The 13,874-nt window shown below is 38.5% G+C and overlaps 1 protein-coding gene across 1 annotated transcript in view; it reads right to left on the reverse strand.

Annotated features, from left to right (window-relative positions):
* Positions 1 to 1,658: 1,658 nt before the first annotated feature.
* LOC116912420 (transmembrane protease serine 11C) overlaps positions 1,659 to 13,874 on the reverse strand; it is a 61,849-nt gene continuing 49,633 nt past the window's right edge. The window contains exons 6-9 of the mRNA XM_032916486.1: positions 13,653 to 13,824; positions 11,897 to 12,156; positions 5,469 to 5,611; positions 1,659 to 1,820 (exon numbers count right to left, since the gene is read on the reverse strand). Of these exons, the coding sequence (XP_032772377.1) occupies positions 1,659 to 1,820; positions 5,469 to 5,611; positions 11,897 to 12,156; positions 13,653 to 13,824 (737 nt within the window). The remainder of the gene's footprint in view (positions 1,821 to 5,468; positions 5,612 to 11,896; positions 12,157 to 13,652; positions 13,825 to 13,874) is intronic.

Below are 13,874 nucleotides of genomic sequence, written 5' to 3' on the forward strand. Positions count from 1 at the left end.
TACTTGGCATATATAAAGAAATTAAGTGAAGGAGAGTATTGGTAGTTTAAGTCATTAGTGTATATTGATTTTTTCCCTATAGAACAGAATACATATGACATGTAGAATCTGTAACTTAAAACTTAACATTAATAAACACAATACAGTCTTTATTATAGCGTATGCCTGAGTACTATTCCAATAATTCAGAACATAGCAGATTTTACATGAGGTAATAAATAACTGTTTTAAAATTGTTTTTGATCTGCTCCTACTTAATTTGAGGAGTTGTCAACCAAAGCCCCACTTCTTCCATGGCCAGAGTCAGGCCTGGATCCACATTGGATTAGTCTTGATCAATGTGCATATTCCTTTATTTTGTTCATACCTATTTTCTAAAATACATATAACAAAAATACTAATTCTTAGGAATATATAACAAGATAAGTTGAATATTATAAAAGCATCCACGTAATACACCTACAATTAATCCATAATGTTTCTGTAAAATTCTACATTTTAGAATATGATGCGAGAGGCCTAGTTTGGTTAAATTACCAGTAAATCATATTTTCTTTATGAAGTTTTGTTTGCCAATTTCTTTTGAAATATTTAGGTCATAACAATATCATGTAACATAACAATCTGTTAAAATTGTGAGCTCTGAAATAGAGCTATGCGATTTGGATCTCAACTTAGTCTTTGATCTTCAGAAAACTGCTGGCCTTCTCTATACTTTAGTTAACTTATATACAAAATTGAAATACCAAGGGGACCCTTTCCCTTTAGTTGTACATTGATTTTAATTATGTATATTGCTTGGCATGAGTAAGAAGTAGTAAATATTAACTAATATTATTAATCTATTAGTACTAATTTATGTCATGATGGTTATGGTGGTAACTGTAAATTGCTAATGATGAAGCAGAGAAATAGAGACAGGGATGGACTCCTGTCTGAGGAAGCATTTGGATTAGATAACGTTTTTGGAGTAATGGCAACTGAGTAGCAGAATTTACAGACACCTGTATCCTCCACTAGAATGGTTTTGTATGGGCAAAATCAGAGTGACATGAAAACAATTTTTTTACATTGTTTATCTTGTTGCTAATTTGTACTATTGAGACATTTTAAGAGTTGGAAAACAATGTGGCATTATTTGCATCATGAATTAAAGCCACATATTGAAACAAAATTATTATGCCCTTGGACAATGCTACTGTTGAAGTGAACCACCTTCTGACTTCAATTTCACAGTAAAGAGAGAATGACAAGTCCAAAAACACTGCAGTCTATCAATGCACTCCATGGGGTTATCATTTCGATTTCTATCCCTTAAGATGAAGAAGAATTAGAAGAATTAGTTTTGACACAGAAACCAGAAAGAAAATAGATATATTTCTTGAGTAACTCTTATGGGTGATATTATTACAAGGTACTAGACTTCATCCTCAAACACCTTGATTCTGGAGAATTCATGAACTGGTCAGCAGAAGAAGGCTTATACAATTAGAAACATGTATAACTAGTGCTCACGTGATACAATACCTTTATGCCTTTAAATTTTATATTTAAATGTGTAGACCAGGAGAAATATCTAAGAAAATGTGGTTTGGGGATTATAAACTTATTTAACAGATGTGTAACCATTGAGCTTGAATCTACAGAGAACAAGTACACTAGAGACCAGTTTTGGATGAGATCCAGTCTCGATAGTGTGTCACCCGAGTGTAGACACCAGGCTTGTTTGGAAGTGCACATTCATCACCCCAGCTTACAATACCAGCAAGGAACCAGATGCCCTTAGAATCTTCACTAACCAATGGTCCACCAGAATCACCCTGGAGACATAAAAAAGATAGTTAATAATATATGTTAACAACAAACAATATAGGATGCTAGCCTAACGTATTTTATTTGTTCTATTATTATATGCTAAACTCCAGTATGTAAGTGTACATCTTTGGTTAGTGCAATATAATAATAGAAAATTAGTATGAAAAGTTTCAACTTACTTATAACTAAGTAGCTGCTGAAGGTATTTCTTTTTATCACCATATAGAGGAACAGTCTTCCCAACATTACTATTATACCGAAAGAAACATGGAGGCGTCTATTCACCTTCCTTCACTATATATTTAGGTTTTTTTTTTTTTTTTTTTTTTTTTTTTTTTTTTTTTTTTTCTTCGAGCTGGGGACCTAACCCAAGGCCTTATGCGTTTATAGGGCAAGCGCCTACCACTGAGCTAAATCCCAACCCCTACTATATATTTAGGAAAGTAACTTTTTATGTCACATATTTGCTTTCTTGTATGAGAATACCAAGATTCTACTTTCATCACATTTCAAATAGATGATATGTTTTTATAAAGTAATTGTGCTATATATTAGATTCCCCCAACTTAGAATCTTTTTAAAGCTAAATTTGTAGCCTGTTTTGAATACTATCACTCCATATCTTCCCACCTCCCCCTTTTAATAACCATTATTATTATTATTATTATTATTATTATTTGTTTTAAAGATGTATTCCTATTTCCGTGTATGTTTATGTATACCAGAGACTGTGGAGACCATAAGGGAGCTTAGATCCTCTGACACTGTAGTTAGAGGCAGCTATGAACTACTCTATGTTGGTGCTGGAAATGAACCTTACTTAGGTCTTCTGTAAGAGCAGTACATGCTCTTAAATGTTAAACCATCTCTCCAGACTTGACAGACATCATTATATTCTGTTTTAGTGAGTTGATCTTTAAAGACTCACTAAAGATCATGCAGTATTTGACTTTGACTTTCTGTGAAGGCTTTTTCATTTTCTGGTTGTTTTTAGAAGTATTACACTTTTTTTCCCCATCATGACCATACTATTTTCTATCTCTATTACTAGTGTATACTTTTCTTTATATCTTTGCAGACAATTTATTGTTATTAAGTCATAATTAATATAGTCTTAAAACAATATCTCATTGTGTTTTTAATTTTCCACTTCTGTGATCATTGATTTTGAGCACCTTTTCATACAAATATGTGTTTCTGTATTTTTATGTGTGTGCATGTGCTTTTGTGTATGCATATTTGTTTGTATGTGGAGACCATAAATTGATGTTATGTGTTTCCCTTCATCACTTCAACTTTTTTTTTTTGTGACAGGCTTTCTCAATGAACCTGGAGCTTACTAGTCCAGCTAACAGTCTAGCTAGTGATCCTTCTCTCTCTCTCTCTATAGCATTAGGATTATTGATACAGACTTCCATGCTCCCAGTGGAGGAAGGGTAGTACAAATTCAGGTCTTCATGTTTGTACGGTAAGTACGATGCCTACTGAGCTATTTCTCCAGATCTTATTTGTATTTTTTGCTTTTGAAAAATATCTATTTAGGCCATTTCCCCATTTTAAAAGAAGAACATGGTGCTTTTGGTATTGATTTATATGAGTTACAAGAAGTTTCTAAGATTTGGCTTAAATGAGAGATTTGATTTGATGTTTACATAATATACAGAAAGAATCAATAGAATGGGGAAGTTTAAAAATAGAAAAGTTAACATTAATAGATAGTACAAATAATTGTGTAGATGGGAGGAGACAGTGAAAAAATAGGCAAGAAATTAGTTTTAAATAGTAGAAGAAACTTGCTGGAACCAGAGGGTACATGGGTAAGCATGGGTACAAATAGGAATAGAGTAAGAAGAAAGGAAAACAGTGGGGTTTTCATTTAATTTCTTCAAATTTTTTAGTTATTAATATAACTGTAACATTCTAAGGGAGGTTAGGATATAGTGCAATATGTAATAAAAGCACATGGCAAAGATTTGACCTAGCACAGGAAAAGATACACTCAGATATTATTAAATTCCTTAGGTTTACAAGTAGGAAATACTTCATCTAGTGCTTAGTAGCTGGAAAAATTGACAGATTACTCTGTGATTCAAGATCATTAAAATAGGTTTGGGGGAAGCAGAAGATGAAGTCACTGGGGTGCAGTAAACCCAGTTGCTGAAGTGTAGCTCTTAGGCAGTGGGTTAAGAGACCCAAGTCTAGTTATTCAATTAAGTACAGTGGGGGTTTGAACTCTCCATGATCTTCAAGAATAGGTTTAATTTAGTATGAAAACTAGAATGATGAAAACCAGCAATTATAGAGGACAATTGTGTGCTATAAATACATATTTGCGTGTCTTCCTGTTCTTAGAGTATAGGGATTCACTTACTAATCTCAACATCCCTATATATGGTTAGTAGAGCCAGTCTACAGAGTGATGAATAAGCAAGGTTCTTCCTGGGTTTAGCACTGGTTGTGCCTGTCTAGACTACTACTAGACAATCCAGGATGATTGCTCCTTAATAGCGTAGGAATGTTAGAAGCACAACAATAAGGAAAAGTCTCTGGGTTTAGAATTCAGCAATCGGGCATAAGATCAAAGTCCCCTTTTAAGTACCCTCTCTGTCAGTTAAGGTAAATGAGTTACCTTGATTTTTTGCCCAAACTACTCATCAGAAATGGTTTTCAAACCAAAATGTGCTGCGAAGGTTAACATAACTAAAGTAAATGAATATTGCAATGATCTTGAACCCATGCCTCATATGTGGGATTCCGCATAGATATTGTTAAATAAATGAAATAATGAGGATGGTGGAGCCAGGTTGTGAAATCTCTATGATGAGGGCTGATGTAAGTTGAAGGTTTCTTGGACACAGACCAGTCAAACTGAAGCCACCAGTGATGTGGTTCATCTACTCAGTGCTCATTGAGTCTCTCCCTAGTTTGATGCAAAGGAGTGGTTCTGATGCTTTGATTAAATGGAGAATCTGTGTTTACTGACCCCCAAAGGTCCTTGTCTCCAGTTGGTTTTTGATCTATCAATAAAGATGCCAGTAGCTAATATCTGGGCAGAAAGAAAGAGGCAGGACTTCCATGTTCCCACAGGCTATGAGAGGCGATGGGGAGGAGAATTGAGATACTTGGGGGAGAAAGACAGAACAGACTCAGAACTGCATGGGAGAGCTTCCAAAATGTAGGTGGAAAGGAAAGCGGCCCATGGAAGGACAGCCTGAAAGTGTCTGAGGCAGCAACACCAATGGGCTTCACAGAAGGTAGCCAGAAACTAAGTTTAGGGAAGATTTAGGGCTGTTGGGCTAGGAGTAAAGGTAAGGGCACAATAGCTGTGGAAGGCTTACAAGAGACCAGTGACAAAGCCATTAAGAAAGTTTGCAAATGAGCTAATGTGTGTGTGTCTTTCATCTGCAGACCTGAGAAAGCTCCTGGGTGAGTGTGAACCTACAACCAGCCGAGAGTACAAAGCAGGCAGCCAAAAACTCCAGCAACGGCTCCATACACAGCTTCATTAACAAGACCGCTGATCTATAATCAGTACTGTACGGATATTAATGTCCGTTTTAATTAGATGACTTTAGTATTGAGAAAATCACACTGCCTTGGAAATCTAAAGCCACTAAGCAAAGAAAATCATGTAAGCGACTGGAGAGAATTACCTGGCAAGCGTCAACACGGCCCTCCAGGAACCCAGCACACAGCATTCCAGGTGTGATCACTCCACCGTATGCCTTTCCACTATTACAAGTCTTATTATCTATAATCTTCACTCTTCCTTTCTGGAGTATATTAGGACTGTCTCCTGAAGAAAGAATATTATGTAAATTTAAAAACAGAACTTAAAAATCATATTTTTTACATATATCTATTTACTGTGCGAGAAAGTGTGTATGTGCACAAGTATGGGTGTGCATGGATGTGGAGGTCAGAAGTCACTCCTTGAGTGTCAGTGTTCTCTTTCTAGCACGAGTGGGTTCTGCGGATCAAACACAGATTCTGAGGCTTGGAGGCAAGCATCTTGACCTGCCCAGCCATCTTGCAAGCCTTTCAGAGTGTATTAATATTTTATATACTAAATATTAGTGTCTATGAAACGTGATAAAGTTTCTGTTTAAAATTGGTTTTTAATTTTAAAATTGTGTTTTTCAGGCAATGTAAAACATTTTATTTAAAGCAAGAAATATTTACAAAATATTTCTAAAAACAAGCATGCCTATCATTAGCTTGCATATCATATGTGATAGGATAGTTTTAAAAAAATATTTTAGAGTTTTCCATTTGCTATGCATGTTTTAGAAAGTAAAATAAAAAAATTCACATGTCAGAAGTATATATTTCATTGTCATTTATAAAGTTTTAGCTAAGCTTACTACTATGGTTATAGATCTTAAAATCATTTAGCTTCATTTTACTGCTTTAAAAATGTGCTTTGGGACTGCTCCCAAACCCCATGGGAGAGAGAGCTCACCCGTGAGACAGGTGGGCACTCCTGAGACTGCAGAGCGGAAGAGATCACCAACACTGCCCACCCCTGCCCACATCCCTGGCCCAAGAGGAAACTGTATATGGCCTCTGGGTTCCCTTGGATAAGGGCATAGGAGCAGGAAATTCGCTGCGTCTGAGACACCGCCAGAACCTGAAGGGACCGACTGGATAAACAGTTCTCTGCACCCAAATCCTGTGGGAGGGAGAGCTAAACCTTCAGAGAGGCAGACACGCCTGGGAAACCAGAAGATACTACACTCTGCCCACATCTCTGACTCCAGAGGAAAACACCAAACGCCATCTGGAACCCTGGTGCATGGAAGCTCCCAGAAAGGGCAGTGCAGATCTTCCTGGTTGCTGCCGCCGCGGAGAGCTCATAAGCAACATCCCACGAGCAAACTTGAGCCTTGGGACCACAGGTAAGACAAACCTTCCAGCTCCAAGCAACCTGCCTGGTGAACTCAAGACACAGGCCCACAGGAACAGCTGAAGACCTGTAGATAGGAAAAACTACACGCCTGAAAGTAGAACACTCTGTCCCCATAACTGGCTGAAACAAAACAGGAAAACAGGTCTACAGCACTAAACACACAGGCTTATAGGACAGTCTAGCCACTGTCAAAAATAGCAGAACAAAGTAACACTAGAGATAATCTGATGGCGAGAGGCAAGCGCAGGAACCCAAGCAACAGAAACGAAGACTACATGGCATCATCGGAGCCCAATTCTCCCACCAAAGCAAACACGGAATATCCAAACACACCAGAAAAGCAAGATCTAGTTTCAAAATCATATTAGATCATGATGCTGGAGGACTTCAAGAAAGACATGAAGAACTCCCTTAGAGAAACACAGGAAAACATAAATAAACAAGTAGAAGCCTACAGAGAGGAATCACAAAAATCCCTGAAAGAATTCCAGGAAAACATAAATAAACAAGTAGAAGCCTATAGAGAGGAATCAAAAAAATCCTGAGAGAATTCCAGGAAAACACAATCAAACAATTGAAGGAATTAAAAATGGAAATAGAAGCAATCAAGAAAGAACACATGGAAACAACCCTGGATATAGAAAACCAAAGGAAGAGACAAGGAGCCGTAGATACTAGCATCACCAACAGAATACAAGAGATAGAAGAGAGAATCTCAGGAGGAGAAGATTCCATAGAAATCATTGACTCAACAGTCAAAGATAATTTAAAGCAGAAAAAGCTACTGGTCCAAAACATACAGGAAATCCAGGACTCAATGAGAAGATCAAACCTAAGGATAATAGGTATAGAAGAGAGTGAAGACTCCCAGCTCAAAGGACCAGTAAATATCTTCAACAAAATCATAGAAGAAAACTTCCCTAACCAAAAAAAGAGATACCCATAGGCATACAAGAAGCCTACAGAACTCCAAATAGATTGGACCAGAAAAGAAACAACTCTCGACACATAATAGTCAAAACACCAAATGCACAAAATAAAGAAAGAATATTAAAAGCAGTAAGGGAAAAAGGTCAAGTAACATATAAAGGCAGACCTATCAGAATCACACCAGACTTATGGGACACAATGAAAGCTGTGCTAAGAGGAAAACTCATAGCTCTGAGTGCCTGCAGAAAGAAACAGGAAAGAGCATATGTCAGCAGCTTGACAGCACACCTAAAAGCTCTAGAACAACAAGAAGCAAATACACCCAGGAGGAGTAGAAGACAGGAAATAATCAAACTCAGAGCTGAAATCAGCCAGGTAGAAACAAAAAGGACCATAGAAAGAATCAACAGAACCAAAAGTTGGTTCTTTGAGAAAATCAACAAGATAGATAAACCCTTAGCCAGACTAACGAGAGGACACAGAGAGTGTTTCCAAATTAACAAAATCAGAAATGAAAAGGGAGACAGATTCAGAGGAAATTCAAAAAATCATCAGATCTTACTATAAAAGCCTATATTCAACAAAACTTGAAAATCTGCAGGAAATGGACAACTTCCTAGGCAGATACCAGGTACCGAAGTTAAATCAGGAACAGATAAACCAATTAAACAACCCCATAACTCCTAAGGAAACAGAAGCAGTCATTAAAGATCACCCAACTAAAAAGAGCCCAGGTCCAGACGGGTTTAGTGCAGAATTCTATCAGACCTTCATAGAAGACCTCATACCAATACTATCCAAACTATTCCACAAAATTGAAACAGATGGAGCACTACCGAATTCCTTCTATGAAGCCACAATTACTCTTTATACCTAAACCACACAAAGACCCAACAAAGAAAGAGAAACTTCAGACCAATTTCCTTATGAATATTGACGCAAAAAAAATACTCAATAAAATTCTGGCAAACCCAATCCAAGAGCACATCAAAACAATCATCCACCATGATCAAGTAGGCTTCATCCCAGGCATGCAGGGATGGTTTAATATACGGAAAACCATCAACGTGATCCATTATATAAACAAACTGAAAGAACAAAACCACATGATCATTTCATTAGATGCTGAGAAAGCATTTGACAAAATTCAACACCCCTTCATGATAAAAGTCCTGGAAAGAATAGGAATCCAAGGCCCATACCTAAATATAGTAAAAGCCATATACAGCAAACCAGTTACTAACATTAAGCTAAATGGAGAGAAACTTGAAGCAATCCCACTAAAATCAGGGACTAGAAAAGGCTGACCACTCTCTCCCTACTTATTCAATATAGTTCTTGAAGTTCTAGCCAGAGCAATCAGACAACAAAAGGAAATCAAGGGGATACAGATTGGTAATGAAGAAGTCAAAATATCACTATTTGCAAATGATATGATAGTATATTTAAGTGATCCCAAAAGTTCCACCAGAGAACTACTAAAGCTGATAAACAACTTCAGCAAAGTGGCTGGGTATAAAATTAACTCAAATAAATCAGTAGCCTTCCTCTACACAAAAGAGAAACAAGCCAAGAAAGAAATTAGGGAAACGACACCCTTCATAATAGACCCAAACAATATAAAGTACTTCGGTGTGACTTTAACCAAGCAAGTAAAAGATCTGTACAATAAGAACTTCAAGACTCGGAAGAAAGAAATTGAAGAAGACCTCAGAAGATGGACAGATCTCCCATGCTCATGGATTGGCAGGATTAATATAGTAAAAATGGCCATTTTACCAAAAGCAATCTACAGATTCAATGCAATCCCCATCAAAATACCAATCCAATTCTTCAAAGAGTTAGACAGAACAATTTGCAAATTCATCTGGAATAACAAAAAACCAAGGATAGCTAAAACTATTCTCAACAATAAAAGGACTTCAGGGGGAATCACTATCCCTGAACTCAAGCAATATTACAGAGCAATAGTGATAAAAACTGCATGGTATTGGTACAGAGACAGACAGATAGACCAATGGAACAGAATTGAAGACCCAGAAATGAACCCACACACCTATGGGCACCTGATTTTTGACAAAGGAGCCAAAACCATTCAATGGAAAAAAAAGATAGCATTTTCAGCAAAAGGTGCTGGTTCAACTGGAGGTCAACATGTAGAAGAATGCAGATTGATCCATGCTTATCACCCTGTACAAAGCTTAAGTCCAAGTGTATCAAGGACCTCCACATCAAACCAGATACACTCAAACTAATAGAAGAAAAACTAGGGCAGCATCTCGAACACATGGGCACTGGAAAAAATTTCCTGAACAAAACACCAATGGCTTATGCTCTAAGATCAAGAATCGACAAATGGGATCTCATAAAACTGCAAAGCTTCTGTAAGGCAAAGGACACTGTGGTTAGGACAAAACGGCAACCAACAGATTGGGAAAAGATCTTTACCAATCCTACAACAGATAGAGGCCTTATATCCAAAATATACAAAGAACTCAAGAAGTTAGACCGCAGGGAGACAAATAACCCTATTAAAAAATGGGGTTCAGAGCTAAACAAAGAATTCACAGCTGAGGAATGCCGAATGGCTGAGAAACACCTAAAGAAATGTTCAACATCTTTAGTCATCAGGGAAATGCAAATCAAAACAACCCTGAGATTTCACCTCACACCAGTGAGAATGGCTAAGATCAAAAACTCAGGTAACAACAAATGCTGGCAAGGATGTGGAGAAAGAGGAACACTCCTCCATTGTTGGTGGGATTGCAGACTGGTAAAACCATTCTGGAGATCAGTCTGGAGGTTCCTCAGAAAATTGGACATTGAACTACCTGAGGATCCAGCTATACCTCTCTTGGGCATATACCCAAAAGATGCCCCAACATATAAAAAAGACACGTGCTCCACTATGTTCATAGCAGCCTTATTTATAATAGCCAGGAGCTGGAAAGAACCCAGATGCCCTTCAACAGAGGAATGGATACAGAAAATGTGGTACATCTACACAATGGAATATTACTCAGCTATCAAAAACAATGACTTTATTAAATTCATAGACAAATGGTTGGAACTGGAAAATATCATCCTGAGTGAGGTAACCCAATCACAGAAAAACACACATGGTATGCACTCATTGATAAGTGGCTATTAGCCCAAATGCTTGAATTACCCTAGATGCACAGAACACATGAAACTCAAGAGGGATGACCAAAATTCGAATGCTTCACTCCTTCTTTAAAAGGGGAACAAGAATAGCCTTGGCAGGGAATAGAGAGGCAAAGATTAAAACAGACACAGAAGGAACACCCATTCAGAGCCTGTCCCACATGTGGCCCATACATATACTGCCACCAAATTAGACAAGATGGATGAAGCAAAGAAGTGCAGGCAGACAGGAGCCGGATGTAGATCTCTCCTGAGAGACACAGCCAGAATACAGCAAATACAGAGGGGAATGCCAGCAGCAAACCACTGAACTGAGAATAGGACCCCCGTTGAAGGAATCAGAGAAAGAACTGGAAGAGCTTGAAGGGGCTCGAGACCCCTTATGAACAACAATGCCAAGCAACTAGAGCTTCCAGGGACTAAGCCACTACCTAAAGACTATACATGGCCTGTCCCTGGGCTCCAGCCTCATAGGTAGCAAGGAATATCCTAGTAAGAGCACCAGTGGGAAGGGAAGCCCTGGGTCCCGCAAAAGACAAAACCCCAGAAAAATAAAGCTGTGGGGGGGGGGGGGGAATGGGGGGGGGGGGGGGAGGGGAACAGCCAAGAAGGAGAGGGGGAGGGATTAGGGGGATGTTTGCCTGGAAACCGGGAAAGGGAATAACATTCGAAATGTAAAGAAGAAATACTCAAGTTAATTAAAAAAAAAATGTGCTTTGGGTGTATTTTGATCCTGACTTTCTATGGGATTAAGGTCATGGAATGTATTTAATAAGTGGGCTTTGCTCAAATATTGTCTCCTTGATGGAATATAAATATTTATTGAGTGAATGAATGACACAGAGAAAATTATGTATCCAAATGAAAAGAAACAACTCCCCCCCCGCAACCTCTGAGAGCTACCATTGGCAAACACCTGTATGAAATTATAGTTTCTAAATAAATGACACTCAGCACAATAGCCAGTCCACTGCATACACATTATACCAATGTGAATGAACTAGAGAGGAAGTATTTTCAGATTTAGTTGTAATTCCTAATGTGTTTCTTTTTAATGGGAAGATGTCAGGAACTTACCGTCTGACTTTAACGTGCCCCATCCAGTGACCACTACGTCTGAGTTGGGTGGGAACTTCTGAGTAGCTTCTGGTAGACAAACCCTTCGGATGTTGCTTTCGTATAATACTGGCGAAGACAGACGCACAACAGCTATGTCATTATTGTGCGCAGGGTAGCTGTAGTTCTCATGGATTACAATACTCTTCACAGCCCGTTGTGCTTGCGGTTTACTTAGAAGAAGCCCAAAGCTAACTTTCCAGTCTTTGGGATTTGCAGACCTAAAGGAAATAGATTTATTTATTAAAACTCCTGTATGCTAGAGCTAAAAATTAGTCTTAACATTTTAAAATTAATTGAATAATTTGAACTTCTATAGTACTTTTTTTCTTTTTCTTTTTTTAGAGAGAGAGAGAGGGGAGAGCGAGAGCGAGAGCGAGAGTGAGAGCGAGAGCGAGAGAGCGAGAATGCATCATGGTGCATTTCTTATTGGTCTGAACTTGCTATGTAGACCAGGTTGGCCCAAAACTGAGTGATCTATCTGCCTCTGCCTTCTGACTTTATGTTGTGATTAAAGGTGTACACCACTATGGAAAGCTTCACCCCCCCAGCCCCCGCACCCCCCAGAAAAGCTATATATAAATGAAGAAATAAAAACAATGTTGTTTGTGCACATTTTGAGTTATTCTATTAAATATGACTAAAACGATAAATAATAGCTGGGCAAGTGAGTATAGTGTTTGAGAAATGGAGGCAGGAGAATGGTGGTTTTGAGATCATTCTGGGCTACATAGTAAATTCAAGGCCATTTTGAGGTATGGGTAGTGAGGCTTCGACTTAAAGATAATTAAATAGAAAAGACAATTCATAGAAAGTTCATTTTATTTCTTGGCTCAAATAGAAAATACTGAGGGAGATTTAAAAGATAAAGAACAACATAAATGATAAGATTTAATAAAATGTAAGCGGAGACGTGAACACAAAGAATTTATAGGAAGTATGTCGTTTAAATCATATCTTTTAGCCATTGTAAACAACAGATAAAATACTGGTGTCTTTGGACTTTGTTATTCAGTGTTTTGTATGCTATGCTGTGAGAAGTAGTCCTGTTGGAACATTTCCAAACTTTCTACTGAACTGTTACAATATGCAAGGATGGCTTTCAGTAGAGCTGACCAAGTTAGAGATGAAGTTTATCCAGCACAGTGGACGAATGCTGGCCTGGCATGCACTTGACCCTGGGTTCAATCCCTAGTACTGAGAAAAGGGAGGAGGACGGTGGGGTTGGGACAACCGTCACCATTTCATCTGGGTGCAGTAGGTGACACCTGCAATCACAACACTAGTAAGCAGAGGCAGGAGGTTTGCAAGTTTGTGGACAGTTCAAGCTGTACAGCAAGCTTGAAGCCACCTGTCATTGAGCCCATGTCGCCAACTCACCTTTGCCAATGTTTTGTAGGTACTGTAGTTGTTAATATTGAGATGCTATGGGTGGGTAAGGGCAGGGGTTCTTCCTTGCGTTCTACAGTGCACAGGCCAGCTTTCCACAACAAACCATTATGTCTAGTCCAAAATGTCAGCATTTCTCCTTTTGACAAAATTCTATGAGATGACTTACTTACTATTTTAGTGACAAACGAGTGAGCAATTATGAGGGTGTACCTCACCGGAGTATTGAACAGTTGGGGACGTAGTTGCGTGATCACACTAAGTAGAGAGGTATTATTAGATGTTTAGTACTTGAGCGCCCTTGAGACCTCCCCAGTTCATATCTCACCGTACGAAACAGTGAGCAGCCGTGATCAGCCAGGAGTTACTGATCAGAGTGGCTCCGCATCGGTGGACATTGTTCTGTTGAAGGCTGGCTTGCCAGGGCCACTCTCCCTCCTCAGCATCCTCGCCTCCTGCTACTTTGTGGCCTCCGGGAGTAATTGTGCGTCGTCCACAACCTGTTCAAAGAAGAGTTCGTCAGTATTGAGTTCGCTCATACTAAATGACC

Source organism: Rattus rattus, chromosome 11, assembly GCF_011064425.1.
Source record: "Rattus rattus isolate New Zealand chromosome 11, Rrattus_CSIRO_v1, whole genome shotgun sequence".
NCBI classification, from domain to species: Eukaryota; Metazoa; Chordata; class Mammalia; order Rodentia; family Muridae; genus Rattus; species Rattus rattus.